At 53.9% G+C, this 23343-nt stretch overlaps 1 protein-coding gene across 1 annotated transcript in view; it reads left to right on the plus strand.

Moving 5' to 3' along the window:
* Positions 1–6: 6 nt before the first annotated feature.
* Positions 7–23343, plus strand: part of TLN1 (talin 1) — a 31225-nt gene continuing 7888 nt past the window's right edge. Inside the window, exons 1-40 of the mRNA XM_029920975.1 lie at positions 7–236; positions 6202–6364; positions 6575–6672; positions 6929–7058; positions 7162–7314; positions 7574–7716; positions 7820–7947; positions 8669–8729; positions 9369–9473; positions 9817–9972; positions 10694–10795; positions 10952–11028; positions 11236–11416; positions 11574–11687; positions 11802–11910; positions 12129–12337; positions 12467–12565; positions 13540–13707; positions 13864–14158; positions 14705–14871; positions 15681–15809; positions 15989–16105; positions 16191–16304; positions 16505–16639; positions 16790–16918; positions 17423–17525; positions 17645–17853; positions 18213–18332; positions 18541–18738; positions 18932–19071; positions 19255–19348; positions 19452–19541; positions 19645–19767; positions 20934–21077; positions 21541–21702; positions 21937–22077; positions 22171–22352; positions 22537–22669; positions 22890–22991; positions 23081–23251. Of these exons, the coding sequence (XP_029776835.1) occupies positions 6235–6364; positions 6575–6672; positions 6929–7058; positions 7162–7314; positions 7574–7716; positions 7820–7947; positions 8669–8729; positions 9369–9473; positions 9817–9972; positions 10694–10795; positions 10952–11028; positions 11236–11416; positions 11574–11687; positions 11802–11910; positions 12129–12337; positions 12467–12565; positions 13540–13707; positions 13864–14158; positions 14705–14871; positions 15681–15809; positions 15989–16105; positions 16191–16304; positions 16505–16639; positions 16790–16918; positions 17423–17525; positions 17645–17853; positions 18213–18332; positions 18541–18738; positions 18932–19071; positions 19255–19348; positions 19452–19541; positions 19645–19767; positions 20934–21077; positions 21541–21702; positions 21937–22077; positions 22171–22352; positions 22537–22669; positions 22890–22991; positions 23081–23251 (5361 nt within the window). The 5' untranslated portion in view covers positions 7–236; positions 6202–6234. The remainder of the gene's footprint in view (positions 237–6201; positions 6365–6574; positions 6673–6928; positions 7059–7161; positions 7315–7573; positions 7717–7819; positions 7948–8668; positions 8730–9368; positions 9474–9816; positions 9973–10693; positions 10796–10951; positions 11029–11235; positions 11417–11573; positions 11688–11801; positions 11911–12128; positions 12338–12466; positions 12566–13539; positions 13708–13863; positions 14159–14704; positions 14872–15680; positions 15810–15988; positions 16106–16190; positions 16305–16504; positions 16640–16789; positions 16919–17422; positions 17526–17644; positions 17854–18212; positions 18333–18540; positions 18739–18931; positions 19072–19254; positions 19349–19451; positions 19542–19644; positions 19768–20933; positions 21078–21540; positions 21703–21936; positions 22078–22170; positions 22353–22536; positions 22670–22889; positions 22992–23080; positions 23252–23343) is intronic.

Here is a 23343-nt window from a genome sequence, read left to right on the forward strand (position 1 = left end):
AGGGGCTGTCTGTCTTCGCAGGCTCCCGAGCATCGAGAGCTGGGGCCAGAGCAGCTTCCTGCAGTCCCCGCAACCATAGAGCGCGGGCCCAGGGCGCCGCCCGCGGGTGGGGGACGTTCCGGGGACGGAAGTGGCCGCCAGAGTGTCGAAGGGAGGGCGAGGCCGAAGCCCGATTGCCACCCGGAGAACGAGCGGGTTAGCGGGCCGGCGGGCGGGGCACAAGCCGGGCAGCGCAGGTAGGCCAGACCGGGCCGAGCCCGAGCCTCGGGGTGGGGCCGCGAGACCAGGCCCGGGAAGCGAGCGGGCGGGCGGGGCCCCTGATTCTTGCGTCTTCTGTTTCGTTCGGGTACCGTTGGAGTGGTCATAGTCCAGTGTATCGCGCCTTGGGATCGGAGTTAAGTAGGCCGTTTTAAGGGTGCCAGGCCCTTCCTCGGATCAGTCCTCTAGGATAAGTTTTGGGGAGGGTGACGAGTGGGGTAGCAGTGAGGCGCAGGGTAGGGATCGGCTTTGAGGTTAGCTGATAGCGGGTGTGTGGGTAGGGAGGGAGCTTCGGGTGAGTTTGGGATTAGGAAGAGTTGGGTTTAGGAATCAAGGTTAGCTTAGATCTAAAGCTGGAGTTAAAATTTAGAGTTACTAGCGTGAGTCAGGTCCGTTTTTTGTAGGTAAAGTTTGGATTAGGTGATTATTTTTGTTTTCTAGCCAACATTAAGTCAAAGTTAGAGTTCAGGGTTAAGGGTCAGCACAGGAATTAAGTTAGAAGTCTAGTTTTAGACGTTCGAGAACATTAGTACAGTACTAGGGGGTAAATAGCGAAGGGATGGGCCAGGAATCCAGTGACAAAGAGTTTTAGAGTTAGGAATCAACAGTTAGGGTTAAAGTCAGGGAATTTGGTGCTAGAGGTAAGTAAAAATTAGATCGATATTAGGGATCAATGATTGGATATGGGTGTCTGCTAGGAAAAGGATGAATGTCAAAGCTAGTATTGGGAAACAGGAAACAAATTAAAGTCAGGGTTAGCGTTAGGAATTAGTGTTAGTTTTAGTTTAGTCAGGGTAGTTGACCTCAGATAGATAAAATTTAAGAGAGTGGCAGCACATAGGTGCTCCTGTTTTGCAGGGAAGTCTCATTCCTGCATAGTTGCAGAGGTCCTTTAGCCCAGAGACATGACAAACTAATTTCTGGTTAGGGTCCTGGCCTTGAGATAGAATTGCAGACATCTGGGATTCTAGCTTCTTTAGTCTGCTCTCTAAACCCAAGGCTCTTGATGTGGTCACCACAGTTGAGGGCCAGGGGTTCCTGGACTATGTTGTTTACAAGGTAGGAGTTGGGAAAGGGGCTGGGACCCAGGAGATGTACAAGGCCTAGTCATAAGAGGAGGACTACTTAGGGAGAAGGAGCTATGATTAAGGGGCAGACCACCAAGCAAACACTGCTGCCCTGGGAGAAAGAGACGACTGGATCCTCTGCCAGTTCAGCCCCCCTGCCTCCCAGATCCCTCATTCGATCGTTATTAAGTCCTCTCTCCAGCTTGCCTCCCTGGCCCTGCACTTCACACCCTCCCTGCATACCGCTTTTCTGCAAACACAATCCTGCCTACAGAATTCTCCCTTCACCGGAAACTTTACCATGTTGTTCATCTTACCACCAGTTCCCAGCTGCCGTTCTGCTTCCCTTCCCACCCCTGAATCTTCACATCCTACCATATTTTGCCCTTTCCCAAATCTGAGCTTTTCCATCCTCTTAAAACTCTCTTCCTTATTTTCACCCCATTTACCCACCTGCATACCTCCTGGTCATCTGCCTAATACCCCACCCTCAGCCCAACATAACTATCAAGTACTTCCGGGCCCTCCTATATGCCAACCCCTGGTTCTAAGCCTCCTTAATTTCTTGATCCAGTTATAGATCCCCTTCCCCCACTCCCCAAACAGAAAAGAGGAAATGAGACCCAAAGAGGAAACTGGGTCTTGCTTATCCCACGCCCAGCCAGGCCACTGACCACACCTCCATTTCACTCCCAGCTGACCCTGCCACTGACCACAGCACTATCCCCTACCCAGCATGACCCAGCCACCGGCTGTGCCCTATGCCCACCCCGCCCCCCCACGAACTCCAGCTTTGCTTAGACACTGCCAGTGTTCCTTCGCTCTCCCCCTGTCCCAGCCTTATTTAGCCACTGACCACAGCCCCATCTCTTCTCAGCCTCCTGCAGCTTGTTCTGGCCTCTGACCTCATTCTTTAATTCTCTGACGTGTAATTATTTTTCGCCTTCCCCTAGCCTGATCCAGTGACTGATCATCTATGTATTTTTCCTACCACCATCTTCTCCAGCCTTTCTCTACACCTTGTATTCCCCGTTTCTAGTCCAGTACAGTCACTAACCTCATCCCTTCTGTCCCTACCTGGTGCTAACCACATCCCCATTCCCTGTGCCCCAGAGCCTCATCTTCAGTACCTAGATCCACCAGCGCTTTCCTTCTCCCCTTCCAAATTCCTTACCTAAACCCAAGCCACCTAGGTCGCTGAGTGGCTACTGAGGACAGAAGCTGTGGGACTCCAGTCTGACTTTGGGCTCTGTCCCTGAAGGTTGACAGGACAGACTGTCTTCCGGTCCTCTTAAAACTACAAATGACCAACATACTTCTCTCCACCATTCTAACTACTGTCAACACCTCTCACTTATGCAAATGCAGTGTCTTTCTGACCAATCTCCAATGTAACTGCCAGCTCTGGTTCTGTCCTTTCCCTGATCAAAGCCTCCTTTGACCTCCTGCTGCCCTCCAGTAGGTAAAATACTCCTTCCTCTCTAGTCCTCCCCTTCCGTTTCCACCCTGTGACTTCCCCATTGCTGCTCCCTTGCAGGTACCCCGTGCTTCAGCCAGCCTGCCTCCTCACTTCCCTGAATGCTCGACTTCCTGCTTCTCCATCTTTGCTTATGCTGTTCGCTCTGCCTGGAGTGCTAGCCCTGACTCACCTCCGGCTGGCATGGCGAGCTGGGGCTTTGGAGCCAGAAGATGTGGGTTCAGATCCTGGCCTCACAACTTAATTAGCTGTGTGACTTTGGAGGAGTTCCTTGAGCGAATATTTAACACCTTTGCACCTCAGTTTCCCAATCTATAAGAATGGAGATAATGATACCTACCTTGCCAGATTGTTTTAAGGATTAAATGAAACTATGTATACAAGGAAATTGATATAATGATCAAGAAAAGATAGATCGTTATGATTTTTTATGACCTTTAATAAAGCCCTAACTTCAGATGACACTTTTCACGGAGATTTTTTGGTCCCTTTTCTCTGACCTAAAGGGATCTGTCCCTGAGCGCGCACCTCTTGACTCTTTCCACATCCTGCCTTGTATTATAATTCTATATTTAGCTTATCCACTCAACTAACTGGGAGCCCCCTGCAAGCGAAGGCTAGGGCTTACTCTCCTTGCTTCCTAGTCACTGAAAGTTTAGCCCCAGGGCCTTTTCCACAGCAGACCCTCAGAAATGTTTGTTGGATGAATGGATGGACAATGTATGTAACGGAGGAGAGAAGTTGGGGCAAGTTGTTGGCTTACTAATAGAGGTGTGTTTGTGGGGAAGCCATGTGCGTGGGATGGGGTCTTTACAGGAAGATAATGTGGTTGTGATAGGGTCTGTGTAGGGACTGTGTGTTTGAGATAACGTGTGTGGAGACAGTGCCAGTAGCTTTGTGGGAAAGAGCTCTGTGCATAGGCTGGGGTACAGTTAGGGAGAACAAACATGCATGGATAGGGTGTAGGCGGTGAGGGGCTATGTTGAGGGAGATCAGGTCTAGCCCTTCAGCTGCCCAGTCCAGCCCTAAATGAGCCTCCAGCAGCCTGAGGCCGGATATGTCAGTCTCACCCACAACCCCCACCCGCTCCACCGCGGTTGCGGACTCAGAGGCCAAATTTGGTAACAGAGTGAGTGCTACTCCCCCAACCCTCATACGTTCTGACTTTGTCTTCAGCTGTCTCTCTCCCTTGTCCCTCTCTGTAGCTCCCTGTCTTTCTGTAGCTCCCCTTGTGGGTATCTGCTCTGACTATATTCTCTGGGTACCCCAAATTTTTCTTTACCCCCCCCCCCCCGTACATTGACATTCCATTCCTTGCTGGGATTTGACCTCTTGTCCTCCATTTCCCCCCCCTCAATTGCCCAACTCCTCTGGAATGCATCTCAGGAATGTCTTGAGGGAGGAGGAGTTCCCTGGGAGGGGGGCATGGGGGGGCATTGTTGCTGTTCCATAAAACATGATGGAAAGGGGGTCAAAGTTCTCAGGCCAGAGCAGGAACTGGAGAGCTTCTCCCCATACTTCCAAGGCCTTGTTCTGGGCCCTCATCACCCCCGCCCCCATGGTTCACCCCTTATTTTCCTTTCCTCCCTCACCCTCTGGTAGCTGTGTGGGTGTCCACTCAGTACCAGCCTGGGAATAAGTGTAGGCATGACTCATCTCCCTTATCGGGGTCTCACCAGAGGTTCCCGTGAAGAAGAAGGGGGTGTCCATGTGTCCGGAGGAAATGGGGGAGACATGCAGTTTCAGCTTGGGGTAGAGGGTCCTTTCAGTCCTGCCCTCAGCTCCTCTGACTGCTCTACTTCACTGACCCTCCAGCAGCCCCACAGCCAGGTCTGTCAAGCTACTGGGAGAGGTGGCTGAGGAATGGGGAGGTGGGCAGAGAGCTGGAACTGAGGAGACTGGAATGGTCTAGTCTTGTTTGGAAATAATGACAGGGCAAGCTGTGGTTTCTCTGGTGAGACTCTGGACTGTTTATAAGGTCAGCAGTGGTCTATCAGATCCCCTGATCCATACCTTTCCCACATCTGCCCCTCTCCTGTTTCTACCTAGATTTTCAGCCCCCTTTACCTCATCCTTCCCAACCTCTTTGCTCTCCAAATACCTCTCCCTTCCCAACTTTTCCTGGTTCTCAACTGGCTTCTGTATCCCAGCACCCCCACCTCTGTTTCCAACCTTCCCCCCCGGCCCTGCTTTTCCCCACCTTGGGCCAGCAGTTTGCCCGGGGGTGGGGGGAAGGGGGTGGGGGGTGGGGATCGGCAGCGGATTTGCCCATTCTTAGTTGAGAGCAACCAATCCCCGTACCAAACTGGGTCACATCATCGGCTGCCAGGCAGACCAGTCCTCTTGTGCTCTGGGTGCCACCTGCAGGGGTTCCTCCAGCCTGCTGAGAGGTGGTACCAGGGGAGCGGGGAGGGTGGGGGGGGGGTCAGCAAGGGACTGATATCACCAGCTGTACTAAAAATACCATCAGGGGAGGCAGTGAGATGGAGGGCAGAGTGTGAGGAACACTTAACTGAAGAGGGCATGAGAGGAGTTGTAGTGAGGACTGGGTCTTAACTTAGTGACTTGGAGCAAGGACTGAGTCAGAGGGACTGGCCTCTTTGTCAGGCCTGCCTTGAAACTACCCCACCTGCCCCGCTGTTGTCTGCTCTTCATTCTGCAACACTAGGGAGCTGACTAGGTGATTTCTGAGATCCCTCGGGATTAGAGAATCATAATTCTATCTTGACTACCAGGGAAGCCCACCACGGGGCCCGGCTCCTGTGTGAGGTTAAAGGAAAACCAGGACATAGGAGGCCTGGATAGCTTGAACCGCCAGTGTTTGGTCTCCCAGCCGGGCTAGCTCGAGTCAGTGTTTGCAGGCTTCAGGAGCTCTTGCGAATTCTCCCATAAAACATCCTCACTTTGCAGAGGAGGCTGAAGCCGTCAGAGGGGAGGTCACATGGCAGCTCTGAAAATCCCAGACAGGAAAAAGCAAGACCTAGTGGGAGACAGAGAGAAAAAAGACTGAACCAAGAAAAGATGAAAACAAGGTAGAGGCAGGGCTGGGAGAGGAGTAGGAATAAGGGACAAGAGAGAGAGACACTTGGTAGAAAGAAGGGAGACACGGATTCTAGTGATAGGGACAGGGCGGTGTCCTCAGGGAACACTGCATTTCAGACCTGCTGTTGTACCTTGCAGACCAACTCTCCTTCCCTTATCTTAGATGGTTAGGGTTGGTTCTTTTGGTATAAATAATCTTTCACGCTTTAAAATTCTGAAATGAAACAGAAACAACCACATTGCTCTCTGCTTTGGTAAGTCCCTTTCAAAAACACGCCTCCCTGGGGCTCCATCTGAGGGACCTCCTCTCCTCTAATGAGGGTGTGTGTGTTCTAATGCCCCGACACCACGGGCCAGGTGTAGCCAGGCTGGAGAGGAGAAGCCGCCACCATGGTTGCACTCTCACTGAAGATCAGCATCGGGAATGTGGTGAAGACGATGCAGTTTGAGCCGTCTACCATGGTATACGATGCCTGTCGCATCATTCGTGAGCGTATCCCAGAGGCCCTGGCTGGCCCTCGTGAGTCTGAGTTACCCCGGTGGCTGGGGTGGGAGTCTTCAGTCCCTTCTTGTTCCCAGGCTCTTGGTTTTAAGGGATGACCCCATTGTCCCTCAAGCCTACTCACCCCTCAGGCCTATGCTCCATGGTTCCCTCTCTCCCGTTTAGGCCCACAGTCCCTGGGGAAACAGGAAACCTCGGAGGTCTGAGGTGACCCATTCTCTTTTTTAGCCAGCGACTTTGGGCTGTTTCTGTCAGATGACGACCCCAAAAAAGGCATATGGCTGGAGGCTGGGAAAGCTTTGGATTACTATATGCTCCGAAATGGGGTAAGTATCACTTCATCAAGGACCATCAATACCCTCTCCATCAACTTCCTCCAATCCACCTCCTGTTTTAGCACCCACATCCATTGCCTCTGACCGTCTCCCACTGTCTATCACAGGCAGTCAAAATATCATGACTTTGAGTGAGCCACCGTAGTCTTACCTTTCGTAATCTACTTTCCTCCCCTCTGGCCATGGAAAAAGGAAGTAATACCTCTAGCTTAAAGTAGGCTCCTACATCCTATTCCCGCCCCAACAGGACACCATGGAATACAGGAAGAAGCAGAGACCCCTGAAAATCCGTATGCTCGATGGAACTGTGAAGACTATCATGGTGGATGACTCTAAGACCGTCACTGACATGCTCATGACCATCTGTGCCCGCATCGGTAAGGCGTCCCCGTGGGGCTGAGGGCTCGGGGACGGAGGCTCCCCTCCACCAGAAAACAGGTGCACTGCCTGGAATGCTACCAACCCCTTGCCCTCCTCTAGGCATCACCAACCATGATGAATACTCACTGGTTCGAGAGCTGATGGAAGAGAAAAAGGAGGAGGTAACAGGGACCTTACGAAAAGACAAGACACTGCTGCGAGATGAAAAGAAGATGGAGAAACTAAAGCAGAAGTTGCACACAGATGATGAGTGTAAGCAGAAATTGAACAAAGAGGGCACTGGAAAGTGGGCAGGGGGACAGGGGGCAGCTGTTCATTCGTTAGTTACCGAATGCCTGCTTCTGTAAGACACTGTTTTAAGACACAGGATGCATCAGTAATAAAGTTCTACACTGATGGAACCTATCCATGAGAGAAGGTAGGAGACGAAGAACAGACAGACAGAAAGCCAGAGACAAGGCAGCACAGGCACCCTGGGGGCTTGGCACTGAGGGGACTCTCTGTGTCGCAGTGAACTGGCTGGACCACGGCCGCACCCTGAGGGAACAGGGAGTGGAGGAGCACGAGACGCTTCTGCTGCGGAGGAAGTTCTTCTACTCAGACCAGAATGTGGACTCCCGGGACCCCGTGCAGCTGAACCTTCTTTATGTGCAGGTGTGGAGAGGATTCGCCTGGGATGGGGGGCGGGGCAGAAGCACAGCAAGGGGTATCCCCGCACCCACACACAACATTCACCTCCTTTTCTTGTGTTCTCCAGGCACGAGATGACATCCTCAATGGCTCCCACCCTGTTTCCTTCGACAAGGCCTGTGAGTTTGCTGGCTTCCAATGCCAGATCCAGTTTGGGCCCCACAATGAGCAGAAGCACAAGGCTGGCTTCCTCGAGTGAGTGACACACATTCCACACCCTGTCAGGACCCAGGACGCCCTGCCATTGTGACCCCAACAGCCCTGCCCCCATCCCAGGCCTCTCTCTCTGTTTCCTCTTCTGAAGTACCAGGGTTTGACCCACACGGGCACCTGTTTCGCTGCCATCAGCCATTTGTTTCCTCATTGGCCCCCTGTGGAATGTGAAGGTAGCCTAGAATCTTTGCCTCTGCCCCATACTTCTCAGGCAAGCATGTAGCTTTTTGAGATTCTCTGAAGAATTTTACTGTAGTAGCCAGTAGGAAACAGTACATTTTTCCTCATAGGGAACTTTAGACGTAGAAAGCTTCACAGGCCTCATCCAATGAGAGTTCTCAGAGCAAACAGAGTTCAGCACCGCTTGCTTAACTTCCTACATGCATGGTCATCCTTCTCCCGAGCGCCTTCTGCTCTTGGTTCCCTGCAGTAGTGCTCTAGACCCTCTTTCCCTCGGGATCTGGGCTTGCAACTCAGGTTCCCTTGTGCCTTTCCCTGTAGGGAGAGACCCAGGCTGCACTCCCGAGCTAATGATAAGCCATCTTGATTTCATGGACAATCCAGACTCTATTCCCTCGAGCCTTCCTTCTTCCCAAAGATAACACTGTCCTAGACATTTCCTCACACCCCTAGGCCCACAGTCCATGGCCCACATACCCCCGATGCTGTCCACTACATGCTGACCCTCCCTTTTCTGGTGTAGCCTGAAGGACTTCCTGCCCAAGGAGTATGTGAAGCAGAAGGGAGAGCGTAAGATCTTCCAGGTGAATGGGGGCAGGGGAAAGTGTTTGGGATGCCCTGGGAGCTTTGCTGCTTAATCCTACTGACCGAATGGACCCCTGGCCCCTTCCTTGTCTCTCCCACCCCGCCTCCACCCGCCAAGCTGTTCTCCCACCTGTCCTGTGCCAAGAAAGCGGAAGACCCGGGCTTTCCATCTCGCTCCATCACTGCACTTGCTGTGGAACTCAGTTCAATATTCTTGGTTGTTTTTTCCTTTGCCTCTAACATGGGATGACGGTACCTGCCCCGGGTAGGATTGATAGGAGAATCAAACGAGATAGTATGCCTGAAATTACAATAAAAAGTATATCTTTGTGCAAAAGTAAACTGTTATCCCCACCACTTGAATATTCAGCTGCAGAAGGCTTCAGTTGACCTCTGCTTCCTGTCTGTTCACGCCTCCAGAATGTCTGCAAATTCTTCAACTATATTCCTTGAATTGTCGCTTCTGCGTATCCTTTGTCAGCCCTCATCCCGTCACCCTCTCATTTCTCATACCCTGCACCCCCTAACCTTTCCTGTGCTCCCGACGTACGCTCCCATCATAGTCAACATCGCAACTCCTTATCTGTGATACTGTCCTCCCACGTTTTGCTAAACGTTTCCCCATTTTCTACCCTAAGGCACACAAGAACTGTGGGCAGATGAGTGAGATCGAGGCCAAGGTGCGCTACGTGAAGCTAGCCCGTTCCCTCAAGACCTATGGCGTCTCCTTCTTTCTGGTTAAGGTGAATTACAGCCCCTTCTCACTGTCCTCCTTATTTCCATTCTTACTCTTTCCTCTCAAAGTCAGGCTCTGCCCTTGGTTACACTTTCCATCGTCCCTATGAGTCCCATTCTCTCTACCTTGCTCTGGCCTTGTGAAAATTTGCTCTGTTGTCAGCTCTCTGCTACCACTTCCCTCCCGACCCTGCGTTCTCCCAAGGGAAGCTTGTCTTGGGTCCATCCGCAGACCCCCAGTTCAGCTCTGCCGCCCTCCTCAGCACCCCCTTGTGGTCTAGATCTGATCTGCTCATTCACCTCTCGTTCAACCTCTGGCAGTAATACCAACGACAATCTCTTGCCTCGCAGGAAAAGATGAAAGGAAAGAACAAGCTGGTGCCCAGGCTTCTGGGCATCACTAAGGAGTGTGTGATGCGAGTGGATGAGAAGACCAAAGAGGTGATCCAGGAATGGAGCCTCACCAACATCAAACGCTGGGCTGCCTCTCCTAAGAGCTTCACCCTGGTGAGCCTGGATGCCCCGGAGGGAAAGGCCTTTGGAATTTCCAGACGGGGGCAGCCGGGAGGTCTCTCCCCCAGCTTGGAATAGTGCACTGGATGTGACTCCAGAAAAAAGGAGGACTTTACAGGACCCTGGAGGTCAGAGAGGAGGCGAAGCTTTCCTGGAGAGTGAGTTGTGCCTCAATGAGACAGTCTCTACAGTCCACAGAACTAAACTATAACCAGCGAGCTGAGCTCACAGGAGACTTGGGGAGAGGGAAGACAAGGTGATAGAAAAATAAGCCTCCCCTCTTTTAGCAGCAACTCTACAATAGTTTTTCCCCTGGCTTTATATTTTGGTGTCAGGGATTAGAAACTGATACCACCTCAGTGAAGTGCCCTACTGAGAGGAGAAAATAAAGGCTATTTTTCTGTTGTGGATACTAGTGCTAACCTTCCATTATGGTCATTCGATGTTTGTGTCTTCCCAGCTTTCTTATCAGGGTGAGAGAAAAGCGAAGGCATGCATTATGAAACTATGTAGCACAGAGACTGCTCCTCAGAAATAAAATGTCGCCCTCCGGGGAGGAAAATAAATGGGAAATTGCAGAAGGGCAGGCTTCTCTCTTGAGGGCTGTTGGCAGGGTAGACGCCCTCACCTGCTCGGCCTTGGGGCTCCCATCCTATCCTTTTCCATCCTGGGTAGATGCAGGCTCTTACACTGAGCCTCCACCTTGTCACCCTAGGATTTCGGGGACTACCAAGATGGCTACTACTCAGTACAGACAACAGAAGGCGAGCAGATCGCACAGCTCATCGCCGGCTACATCGATATCATTCTTAAGAAGGTGCCTGCCCCAGCCTTCTCGGCCCTCACCGTCTGCCCAAGCCGCTCCTTTACAAGTGGGGACCCACATTTTGGAAAAAGGCTGAGTAGGGAAAGAAGAGGCTTCTTTTTCCCTGCCTCTCTCTTCTTTAATACTTGTTCCTTTTTCCTTCTACAGAAAAAAAGCAAGGATCACTTTGGGCTGGAAGGAGATGAGGAGTCTACTATGCTAGAGGACTCCGTGTCCCCCAAAAAGTACGAAGGTTGCTGGGCTGATCCCATCCCCCAGGGGCAGGGAAGGCAGGGCCTGACCCCATCGACTGTTGAGGGTGGGGAGTCCTAGGACAGTTCCTTAACTGGTCACAGGTATCACACACACACCCTAGTCCACAGGACCCGCAAAGGTAGTAGAGCTGGGTGGGGAGGGGGTGAGACCACATTCCCCGAATGTCTCCTCTCTAGGTCGACAGTCCTTCAGCAGCAGTATAACCGGGTGGGGAAAGTGGAGCACGGCTCCGTGGCCCTGCCTGCCATCATGCGCTCCGGAGCGTCTGGTCCTGAGAATTTCCAAGTGGGCAGCATGCCACCTGCCCAGCAACAGATCACCAGCGGCCAGATGCACCGAGGACACATGCCCCCTTTGGTAAGTGTGCTGCTACAGCTGCCATGGCACTAGGCCTTCCCCCCTGCATCAGCTGGGCCCAGCCAGCATTAGGCAGTCTTTTCCCTATTTGTAGTCCTGTCCTAGCCCTCCTGCTCTTTCCTCTAAGTACTCTGTGTCTCCTCCCCTTGTCTTACAGACATCAGCCCAGCAGGCACTCACTGGGACCATTAACTCCAGCATGCAGGCTGTGCAAGCCGCCCAGGCCACTCTGGATGACTTTGACACTCTGCCCCCTCTGGGCCAGGATGCAGTGAGTATGGGACAGAGCAGAGGCGAGCGGTGCTGAGGCTGGGAGTCGCAGGAACAGGATCGGGGTTAACCAAACCAGAGCAGATCCTGAGCTTTGCTCTTCTCTCTCTCTCAGGCCTCTAAGGCCTGGCGTAAGAACAAGATGGATGAATCAAAGCATGAGATCCACTCCCAGGTAGATGCCATCACAGCCGGTACTGCCTCCGTGGTGAACCTGACAGCAGGTAAGCTGGATGCCAAGTTCTATCTGTGCGTGATGGGGGTGGGGGAGGGGGAGCACGTGCAAGCGCAAGTGTGACTGGCTTGGGGTAGGGGGGAACCGCCCCTCACCTTGGGGAAGAGACTGTGTCACGTTCGTGACTAACGCCTATGACTGCGCCTCTCCAGCCTGTCGTCTGGCCTACTCACCTCACACATGCTCCTCTTCCTCCTCCTCCCTCAGGAGACCCTGCAGAGACCGACTACACGGCAGTGGGCTGTGCAGTCACCACGATCTCCTCCAACCTGACGGAGATGTCCCGCGGTGTGAAGCTGCTGGCCGCCCTGCTGGAGGACGAAGGCGGCAGTGGCCGGCCCCTGCTGCAGGCCGCCAAGGGCCTCGCGGGGGCCGTGTCAGAGCTGCTGCGCAGTGCCCAGCCCGCCAGCGCTGAGGTCAGGGGCCACGGCTGGTGCCGGGGAGGAGACCCCAGCGGAGGAGGGGGCAGTCCAGGTTGCGGGATGGAAGTGTGGGACCTGTGGGCAGGGATTGGGCAGCTTCTGACCGGTGTCCACTCTCCACAGCCCCGTCAGAACCTGCTGCAAGCAGCTGGGAACGTGGGCCAGGCCAGTGGGGAGCTGTTGCAGCAAATTGGGGAAAGCGATACTGACCCCCATTTCCAGGTTAGTGACTTACCAGCCCCTAGAACGGAAGCTTCTTGGAAGTAACCTCTGACCCTGAATCCAGCTCCTAGTCCTGTTACTACAAAGTGACTTCTCAGCGCCAACCTGAACATCTTGTTGCAGGAAATGACACTGGGAACTTCTGTTCCCTTTTTAGGGCATGGGAATTCAGAAACCCTGAATCCAAACTGAATCTACCAGGTCACTCTTGTTGCCATCTTCTTCTCGTCTCCCCCATATATAGCCCTTGTCCCAACTTGACATCTCAAAGCTGCCTCTGTACCACCCTGAGGACACTTCCTCTAGCCCCCCCCTTCCCCACCCCATGCCAATTGCCTCAGCTGACTTGTCATCCTGGATTTCCCATGCAGATATGTGCACCCAGAGGGGCTGGAGTTCCATCTCCCCCCGAGCCCCCCACGGTAATGGCCTCTGGCCTGGGCCTTCCCAGCTTTGTTCTCTCTGAGCCGCATACACTCGCTTTGCACCTCTCTCCAGCCTCCTTGGCGGGTGGGCAGAACATGATAGGAGATGGGGAGGCATGTTATAGGCAGGGCTTGGGAAAATGGGATCCAGGAGGGTTGTATGGGGTCTTGTACTCCAGGGTGACTGCTTCCAACCCAGATTGAGAAGAAATAAAGAAGCTGGGGGTGGGGGGTACCCCAAGAGGTACCTCTCTCCACCCCATTATAACAGCACCACCCCTCCCTCCCCATTGCAGTCCGAGTGTATCCGCCTCATGCGTTTCTCCCTCTGGTGTAGGCTCTGTTTCTCTCGGTGTGGGTTTATTCCTTGTTGGGGGTTCTGTCCTACTGGGCGCACAAGGCACGGGCTTGGGGTAGATTCTGGTTGCTGGTGCATACACTATCCTGTGATTGGAGACAGTGGGAATAATGAAACCGCTCATGCCTCTGAGAAGGGTCAGTGGATCCCAAGCTCAATCCCAGGCCATGCTGACAGCGCTTTTCTCACAGGATGTACTAATGCAGCTAGCCAAGGCTGTGGCAAGTGCTGCAGCTGCATTGGTCCTCAAGGCCAAGAGTGTGGCCCAGCGGACAGAGGACTCGGGGCTTCAGACCCAGGTCATTGCTGCAGCGACACAGTGTGCCTTGTCCACCTCCCAGCTGGTGGCCTGTACCAAGGTGAGCCACAAAGGTTTCGTTCGTCCGTGCTGAGGGGTGATGGTGCCACATACAGGAGCCTCTCATTTCACCTCCTTCTTACCTATCCCGGTGGCTGTGGGGCTCCTCACGACTCCTTCCCATTGCCTTCATCTCTGACACTCACTTTGCCCGCAGGTGGTGGCACCTACAATCAGCTCACCTGTCTGCCAAGAGCAGCTGGTGGAGGCCGGACGCCTGGTGGCCAAAGCTGTGGAGGGCTGCGTGTCCGCCTCCCAGGCAGCCACAGAGGATGCGCAGCTGCTGCGGGGGGTGGGAGCTGCGGCCACAGCTGTCACCCAGGCCCTGAATGAGCTGCTGCAGCACGTGAAGGCCCACGCCACAGGGGCTGGCCCTGCTGGCCGTTATGACCAGGCCACTGACACCATCCTCACTGTCACCGAGAACATCTTCAGTTCCATGGGTGACGCTGGTAAGGACACCACTCCTGGGAAGACAGCCAACCCCATTGAGGCTCCCTGAGACCATTGGCCGTTCCCTTGCAGACCTGCCAGCGCCCCCATTAAGGACTCAGCAGAGTAGACTATGTATTTAATCCCTCTGAAACTTCTGGGTTCTCATCTGTAAAGCAGGAATGTGATTCCCATTCTGCCTTCTTTGGCATGTTTGGTGAATATACAAAACACAAACATAGCTGGAAGTTGGAAGGTGGCATTAAGAGATAGCCTTCCCCACTCCACCCTACCCGCCCACCCCCACAAAGAGTGCAAGGCTATTTACTGAGAACACCCATGAGAGCCTGTCTTCTCTCCCATGAAAGACCACCAGGAAATCTGGCCCTCTCCAAGATCCTAAACCCAAAGTACAATAACTCCAGGGGAATCACTTCGAGAACCTTTGTGTCTCTTTAACTGCCTCCCCAAGAGCCCTATCTACCTTGCCCGCACCCCTTTCCCCCACCCCTGGCACCCTCGCAGTGTCTCTGGTCTCCTTTCCTGATGGTGCCCTGTCCTCTCAGGTGAGATGGTGAGACAGGCTCGCATCCTAGCCCAAGCCACCTCTGACCTGGTCAATGCCATCAAGGCTGATGCCGAGGGGGAGAGTGATCTGGAGAATTCTCGCAAGCTATTAAGCGCTGCTAAGATCCTGGCCGATGCCACAGCCAAGATGGTGGAGGCTGCCAAGGTACGAGCCCTCTGTGCCAACACCCAGACTGAGACCTGAAGGGAAGTAGAAGGGTCCAGATGGTCACCCTTTCCTGATGGGTGGGACCCAGGAAAAGCAGGGAAATAACAAATATAAGAGCACTCAGGAAGTAAAGGTACCCTCGGCTTCAGGTGAATGGCGGCCTAGGCTTCCAGCCGCTGTGACTGCCAGAGTACTTGCTGATGGACGTGCCCCTTTTCTTCCTCTGAGTCCAAGGTCTGCTGTCCTTACTTTTCCCTACTTTGCTGCCACCACCTGCCTGCTTCCTGGATCCCTCTGCTTCTTCTGAGTGCACATAAGCACTCAGTCCTGGGGGTCCACTGCCAGCAGTACAGAGACAGACAAGGCAGTGGGACACAGGGTGCAGAAGACCGTCAGGAAGCAGCCGGAGGTTCTTGCCCTCCCTGGGCTCTGGAGCTCTCCAGTTTGCGGGAGTAACCAGATCCCCTGCTTTGGTTTTTGAAATCCCTGTTCTAACCTGTGTCCTCCTTGTCCCAAAGAGCCTCAAGCACACCCATTTGCCAGTGGCATTTTGGGGGGAGTAGGGAAAGAAACATGGTACTTTCCCCAAGAGGAAAAGAAGAAACAGTTCCACCTAAAAAGGGCCCAAAGGGAATCCAGGGCCCCCCTGATGCTTCCCCTTTGCCTGCCTGAGGCAGCTCATCTCAGCTGTGATGACCTTTCAGTGGGGACTCTAGGAAAACACTGGAGGCTGGAGGGGTCAGAGAAGAGCTTATTGGGGGCTGCACTGGGATGCTGGGTGAGGACAGTCTCTCTATTTGTCTCAGGGAGCAGCCGCACACCCCGACAGTGAGGAGCAGCAGCAGCGGCTGCGGGAGGCGGCTGAGGGCCTGCGCATGGCCACCAACGCGGCTGCGCAGAATGCCATCAAGAAGAAGCTGGTGCAGCGCCTGGAGGTGAGGCTGGGAAATAACCTGGGACCTAGAGTGTGGGTGCTGTGGGAGGAGTGGAACCGGGAGGAACGTGCAGAGAGAGATTCCGTCACTGTTTTCCTTGTGGGATACTGTGGCCGTGGTGGGCCAGGGACTGGGTAGGGCCGTACCTGGGGCTTCTCCTAACTACCCTGTCCTCACAGCATGCAGCCAAACAGGCTGCAGCTTCAGCTACCCAGACCATCGCAGCGGCCCAACATGCAGCCTCCCCCGCCAAGGCCTCTGCTGGCCCCCAGCCCCTGCTGGTGCAAAGTTGCAAGGTGAGACTTGGTGGGAGGAGATGTGGGAGGAGTGTTACTTTCCCCCAGCGTGGGGAGGTGGTTCTCATGACATTTTCACCCACAGGCTGTGGCAGAACAGATTCCACTGCTGGTACAGGGTGTCCGAGGGAGCCAAGCTCAGCCCGACAGTCCCAGTGCTCAGCTGGCCCTCATTGCTGCAAGCCAGAGCTTCCTGCAGGCAAGGCACCCTCTCCCCACCTCTCAGGCGAGACCCTTCCCACCCTTCTAAGTCCCCTAGATTGCCCATAGTTTGAAGCTCTGCCAGTAGCCCCCTTCCCAGACTGAGTTGCAGCACTCACAGCGGTCAAATCATCATCAGTCCCTGTACCCAAGTAGATGGTAGATGGTACTTTCATCTACCCACCTGTTCCTCAACAGCCAGGTGGCAAGATGGTGGCCGCTGCAAAGGCCTCAGTGCCAACAATCCAGGACCAAGCTTCAGCCATGCAGCTGAGTCAGTGTGCTAAAAACCTCGGCACTGCATTGGCTGAACTTCGGACCGCTGCCCAGAAGGTAAGGGAGCTAGCTGTCTTTGGAAAATGAGGGTGGCGTTCTGGGACGATGAGGAGTCTGCAGAATAACTGAAAACTGGGATCATTGTATAACAGGGGCATGAGTGGGCACAGCAGTACCTCTTGTACACAAACGCCCTTACTGTTGTAGGCTCAAGAAGCATGTGGGCCTTTGGAGATGGATTCTGCTCTGAGTGTGGTCCAGAATCTAGAGAGAGATCTGCAGGAAGTGAAGGCAGCAGCTCGAGATGGCAAGCTTAAACCCTTACCTGGGGAGACTGTAAGTATTCTTAAGACCTCTTTTTTTTTTTTAATGTTTGGTTTTTTTTTGGAGAGCAAGAGTGCAAGCAGGTGAGGGGCAGAGAGAGGGGGAGACACAGAGTCTAAAGCAGGCTTCAGGCTCTGAGCCATCAGCACAGAGTCCGATGCAGAACTCAGATTCATGAACCACGAGATCGTGATCTAAGCCAAAGTCAGATGCTTAACTGACTGAGCCACCCAGGTGCCTCTAAGACCTCATTCTTTTTGGGAGAGGGCAAGCAGGATAGGGGCAGAGAGAGGGGGACAGAGGATCCGAAGCGGGCACTGAGCTGACAGGCTTGACGGCAGCGAGCCCTGTGTGGGACTCGAACTCATAAACCACGAGATCATGACCTTAAACTTTCAGGTTTTCTTTCCCACCCGCACCCCAGAGCTTCATTAAACTGCCAGCTGACCTCAACAAGATTCTCGAGTTCCCTTTTCCTGGTTCCATCTGCACCTGTGTCTCCCCTTTCATCCCTAGATGGAGAAATGTGCCCAGGACCTGGGTAACAGCACCAAAGCCGTGAGCTCCGCCATTGCCCAGCTGCTGGGAGAGGTTGCCCAGGGCAATGAGAATTATGCAGGTATGTGGGCAGGGCTGGGAATGGAGCGGGGGAATAGGAGCCAACTGAGGGAGCTGATGGAGGAAGCCAGTGGAACCAGGCCTGGCAGTGAAAGCCCCTTTGCCTTTTCATCCCCCCAGGTATTGCAGCTCGGGAAGTGGCAGGTGGGCTGCGGTCACTGGCCCAGGCTGCTAGGGGTGTAGCTGCCCTGACATCAGATCCTGCGGTGCAAGCCATTGTGCTTGACACAGCCAGCGATGTTCTGGATAAGGCCAGCAGCCTCATCGAGGAAGCAAAAAAGGCAGCTGGCCATCCAGGGGACCCTGAGAGCCAGCAACGGCTTGCCCAGGTCAGGTTTGGGAAACAGACCGCGTCCCCCTACGGCCCACCCTGACTGGAGCAAAGTGTCAGCCACGCTGACAGACACCTTCTCAGGTCTGCTCTTGGCAGCTCCTGTCTGGATTCTACCCTTTGCCTCCATCCTAGTAGAAGTGTCCCAACCTGCGGCAGGGGGTAGCTGAAAGCCAGCTGTGGGGCAGTGTGGTCACTATCACTTGCTCTTCTAACTCCAACCCTTCAGCTACACACGCCCTTTCCTCCTCACTTTCAGAGGCAGTAGAGCACTTACTTTTCACGTCCCATGTATGGAGGAGGGGCTCTCCCAAATGGTTTCCTTTTTGGCAACACCTGTCTCCTTTTCCACCTCAGGTGGCTAAAGCAGTGACCCAGGCCCTAAACCGCTGTGTCAGCTGCCTGCCTGGCCAGCGAGATGTGGACAATGCCCTGCGAGCCGTGGGAGATGCCAGCAAGCGACTCCTGAGTGACTCGGTAGGAAGACCAGGGGTGTGGGGGGCACGTAGCAGCTGAAGACTCCAAGCTCCTCCTTGCATGTCTAGACCTCTCCTTGACCTTGACTTCCCAGATTTACCCTCTTTTGTGACTCCCAGGCTCAGTGCCCACCTCCCAGCACTCCTTGACTAGACTCTCCCTCGCATCGTTCCCCATGCCGGCTTCTGACTTTCCCTCTCACCCGCAGCTTCCCCCCAGCACTGGGACATTTCAGGAAGCTCAGAGCCGGCTGAATGAGGCTGCTGCTGGACTGAATCAGGCAGCCACAGAACTAGTGCAGGCCTCTCGGGGAACCCCTCAGGACCTGGCCCGAGCCTCGGGTCGATTTGGACAGGACTTCAACACCTTCCTGGAAGCCGGTGTGGAGATGGCAGGACAGGCACCGGTATGCAAAGGCACGGGGTCTCTTTCAGGGATTAGACAAGAGGTGCCTGTGTGACGGCATGGTCCTGACCTCTGCCCGCACTACCTGCCTCCATCCCCCAGCACTACCTGAGTGTCTGGGACACAACAGCCCTTTTAGAGACAGATAAGGAAGGACTGACTGGACAATGCGTTGACCTTTTCACCTTCAACAGAGCCAAGAGGACCAGGCCCAGATCGTGTCCAACTTGAAGGGCATCTCTATGTCTTCGAGCAAACTTCTTCTGGCTGCCAAGGCCCTATCTACAGACCCTGCTGCCCCCAACCTCAAGAGTCAGCTGGCTGCAGCTGCCCGGTAAGTAGGAGCTGGGGAGCCCAGCCCTGGAAAGTTGAAGAGACTGGGGAGGGGACATTTCATGAGAAGTCCCAGCTTAGGAATGGTTACAGATGAAAAGAGAAATAGCTAGAGATTTCCTATGCATATAGGATCCAAGGATGATGACCTGTGCATGCATTCACTCAACTCTGTTCCTCCCAGGGCAGTGACCGACAGCATCAACCAGCTCATCACCATGTGCACCCAGCAGGCGCCAGGCCAAAAGGAGTGTGACAATGCCCTACGGGAATTGGAGGTGCGTACTTGGCAGGCTTAAGTGCTATTGAGGTTAAGGAAGGTGCTCTGGGTTTGGGGGTGAAAAGGTGTCTTGAACCTTACTTTGTCCTCCCCCTACACAGACAGTCCGAGAACTCCTGGAGAACCCAGTCCAGCCCATCAATGACCTGTCCTACTTTGGCTGTCTCGACAGTGTAATGGAGAACTCAAAGGTAAGTGCAGCAAGGAACCCAGAAGGGCAGAGGACAGGAAGATGGACCTAACGAGGGGCTCTGAGGACAGGACCCGACTCTCCTGACACCCTCTGTTTCTTAGGTACTGGGCGAGGCCATGACCGGCATCTCCCAAAACGCCAAGAACGGAAACCTGCCAGAGTTTGGAGAGGCCATTGCCACGGCCTCCAAAGCCCTCTGTGGCTTCACCGAGGCAGCTGCACAGGTTACTCCCCTGCGACGTCCCTGCAATGCCCCTGCTTTCCCTGCCCCACCTCAACAGCCGGGCACTCGAGTAGATAATCCAGGAGTTAAGTTTGCAAAACCAACTCCGTGGAAACTGGTTCTTGCCCCTCCTGAGTGGAGGTGTCTGTCAGCGATTACAGAGTACCAGCAGTTCTGGCCGCTGCCACCCCTGAGCCCCTGGTACTTTGGGTTATGATTATACCGTCCAATGAGGGGGCCTTTTCCAGCCCTAGCTTTCTTAGTATATACCAATTACCAAGTGCAAGTCATTTTCCACATAATGATTACTTTATTAAAATAGTGCCAGTGACTAAATTCCCAATTATTTGAGTTACCACTGAATTGTGCCTTTTCACGCAGTTATGAAGTATAACACAACCTGTTAGCTATGAGATATTTCTTATACAAACCCTTAAGACAAACCAGCTCAAGAGTCCATCTCAGACTGTTTTCCTGAAAGCCTCAGTCCTGCTCCCTCAAGCCCCCATACTGCCCTTTGCCCTGTTCTGCTGGGTGGCCTCTTCTGTATGGTGTGACTTATTTTTGGAAAGCATAAAGAGGAAAAAGCAGAACTACTATATGTTTAGTAAGCATGAACCAAACCTGTGATGGTCTTCTAATCGTAAGAATAAATTTGGCAACCATTATTCGGATCCCTTCCCTCTTTCCAAATCTCTGAAGCCTGGAAGTGTTTGAATGTCAGTGACCCTAACAACCTTCCCAGTGTTAGCGCTCTTTCAGAGAGACTTGGCCTTCACGCGCGGGTGTGCGTGGGTGTGTGGGTGTGCGTGGCGAGGTGGCTTCAAACCTTTGTTTACTTCTACTTAGAGTAAGCAGTACTGTTTTCCTTAGGATCCAGCAGATACGCATTTAAACAGGAGTTTGATGAAACTCTTATTATATTTTTTGTTTTTGTTTTTGTTTTTACTTTAACCTTCTGAAATGTTCGAACACATTTAACAAAACAGGAGCATTTTTCTTTCTTTTTTATAGCATAATTAGTGTTTGTTAATACACTCCCACTCACCTAGAACCCTCGCTACTAAACCTACCCCTGCTCCCCTCTGTCCCTGCTATCACTGCTCGATCCCCCGTGGAGGATATTCTTGATTCCTCACCCCACCCCCACCCCTTCTCTCTCTCCAGGCTGCATATCTGGTGGGGGTCTCTGATCCCAACAGCCAAGCTGGGCAGCAAGGACTGGTGGAGCCCACACAGTTTGCCCGTGCGAACCAGGCGATTCAGATGGCCTGTCAGAGTTTGGGGGAGCCTGGCTGTACACAGGCCCAGGTAACTTAAGGGAACAGGTGCCATGGGCCAGCCTGGGAGAGGGGGGTGGGCCAGCATGGGCTGGCCACATGAAGAGAGGGGAAGAGGTGAGATGTGGGGAAGTAGAGGCCGGAGACACATCTCTGACCTTCTCTGTGGGTGATTGTCTTCTCCTAACATGTTTCTTATCACTTTTAGTTACTGCTAAATTCACAACTTCCCTGTAGAAGTTTGAATTCACTCTCCCACTTACCCTTTTATGGTTTCTCCGTCAGTGTGTCTATCTCCCATCTCCCCCTCCCCACACCCTGTTCATCTTTGTGTATCTGTCTCCCACATCTTCCCTTTTCAGGTGACTCTGTCTTTCCTAATTAGACTTCCAAAGGTGCCACTCTCCACCCCCGAGCCTGCAGGGGCTCTCGCCTGGGTGTGGACACTTCCTTCCTGCCCTCATCGTGGCTCTTCCACGTGTCTGTCTCCTCAGGTGCTCTCTGCAGCCACCATTGTGGCCAAACACACCTCCGCACTGTGTAACAGCTGCCGCCTGGCTTCCGCTCGCACCGCCAATCCTACGGCCAAGCGCCAGTTTGTACAATCAGCCAAAGAGGTGGCCAACAGCACAGCCAATCTTGTGAAGACTATCAAGGTTATCAGTGTTTGAAATTCCCAGCCTCCCTATGACCTGTCCAGTCTTCTCTCTCCTGGTCCCCCCATCAGTCCCTGAAGCCTTCTGCCAGATCCTGTCTGCCTGAGCCCAAGACCTTTCCTGTCCATACTGCTCATTACCTGTCTCTTCTCACCCCTGGCCCAGGAGGTTAGAGCCGGGCTTCACTTCCTTCGCCTACAGTCAGTCCTGAGGGCCTGTCACTTCCGCTTGCAGGCACTTGATGGAGCCTTCACAGAGGAGAACCGTGCCCAGTGCCGAGCAGCAACGGCCCCTCTGCTGGAGGCTGTGGACAATCTGAGTGCCTTTGCATCCAACCCTGAGTTCTCCAGCATTCCTGCCCAGATCAGCCCTGAGGTGAGGCGGCACAAAGGGAGAAGCGATGCGCCAGCTGCCCCCTCGTCTTTGCAGGAGTCTTGAGACTCACCTCTCTGCCTCTTCTCTCCCCAGGGCCGGGCTGCCATGGAGCCCATTGTAATCTCTGCTAAGACAATGTTGGAGAGTGCTGGGGGACTGATCCAGACAGCCCGGGCCCTAGCAGTCAATCCCCGGGACCCCCCGCGCTGGTCGGTGCTGGCTGGCCACTCCCGTACTGTCTCAGACTCCATCAAGAAGCTTATTACGAGCATGAGGTATTGAGTGGTTAGAGAGACAGTGTGACCAGGGAACATACTGTAGCAGACCAGGGCGGGGGCGAGGAGTGCAAAGAGATGGGATAGTGACACTTATTGTCCAAGAATTGGGGCTATGGAGAAAGACAGGCAAGCCTGTTTTGAAGGGATCTTCTTGGTGTTGGAGCCTATGATGCATCTATAGGGACAAGGCTCCAGGGCAGCTGGAGTGTGAGACGGCCATCGCAGCTCTGAACAGCTGTCTGCGCGACCTAGACCAGGCTTCCCTCGCCGCGGTCAGCCAACAGCTTGCTCCCCGTGAGGGAATCTCCCAAGAGGTAAGGGGCAACAGGGTTCTATGAGAAGTTGTGTCCGGGAAGAGAGACGGCAGACTCGAGGATCAGGGATCCAGGCGTGCCTCACAGAGACGTCAAGGGTCCACAAGGAACATGCCAAGGGGAGTCAGTCAGCTCAGTATGGAAGGAAGGGTAGGGTCCTATGCAACTAGAGGGTCCTGTTCCAGTTCATGGTCAGGGCTAACGCTCGCTTCCTCGCCAGGCCTTGCACACTCAGATGCTCACTGCAGTGCAGGAGATCTCCCACCTTATTGAGCCGCTGGCCAGTGCCGCACGGGCTGAAGCCTCCCAACTGGGACACAAGGTACCTGGGAAGACATGCGGGTAGTCCCAAGGTAGGGCAAGGGAGGGCTCCTGGCCTGGCTGACCTTCCACTTGACCCCCTTGCTGCAGGTGTCGCAGATGGCCCAATACTTTGAGCCACTCACTCTGGCTGCAGTGGGTGCTGCCTCCAAGACCCTGAGCCACCCGCAGCAGATGGCGCTCCTGGACCAGACTAAAACCTTGGCAGAGTCGGCCTTACAGTTGCTATACACAGCCAAGGAGGCTGGCGGGAACCCCAAGGTATCAAGGGCGGGAGGGAAGGCCTGCTACTAGTAGTAAGAGGCCAGAGAAGCAGCAACAACAGAGCCCCCCTCCACTCACTCCCATTGCCC

This window comes from Suricata suricatta, chromosome 13 (assembly GCF_006229205.1).
Source record: "Suricata suricatta isolate VVHF042 chromosome 13, meerkat_22Aug2017_6uvM2_HiC, whole genome shotgun sequence".
Taxonomy (NCBI): domain Eukaryota; kingdom Metazoa; phylum Chordata; class Mammalia; order Carnivora; family Herpestidae; genus Suricata; species Suricata suricatta.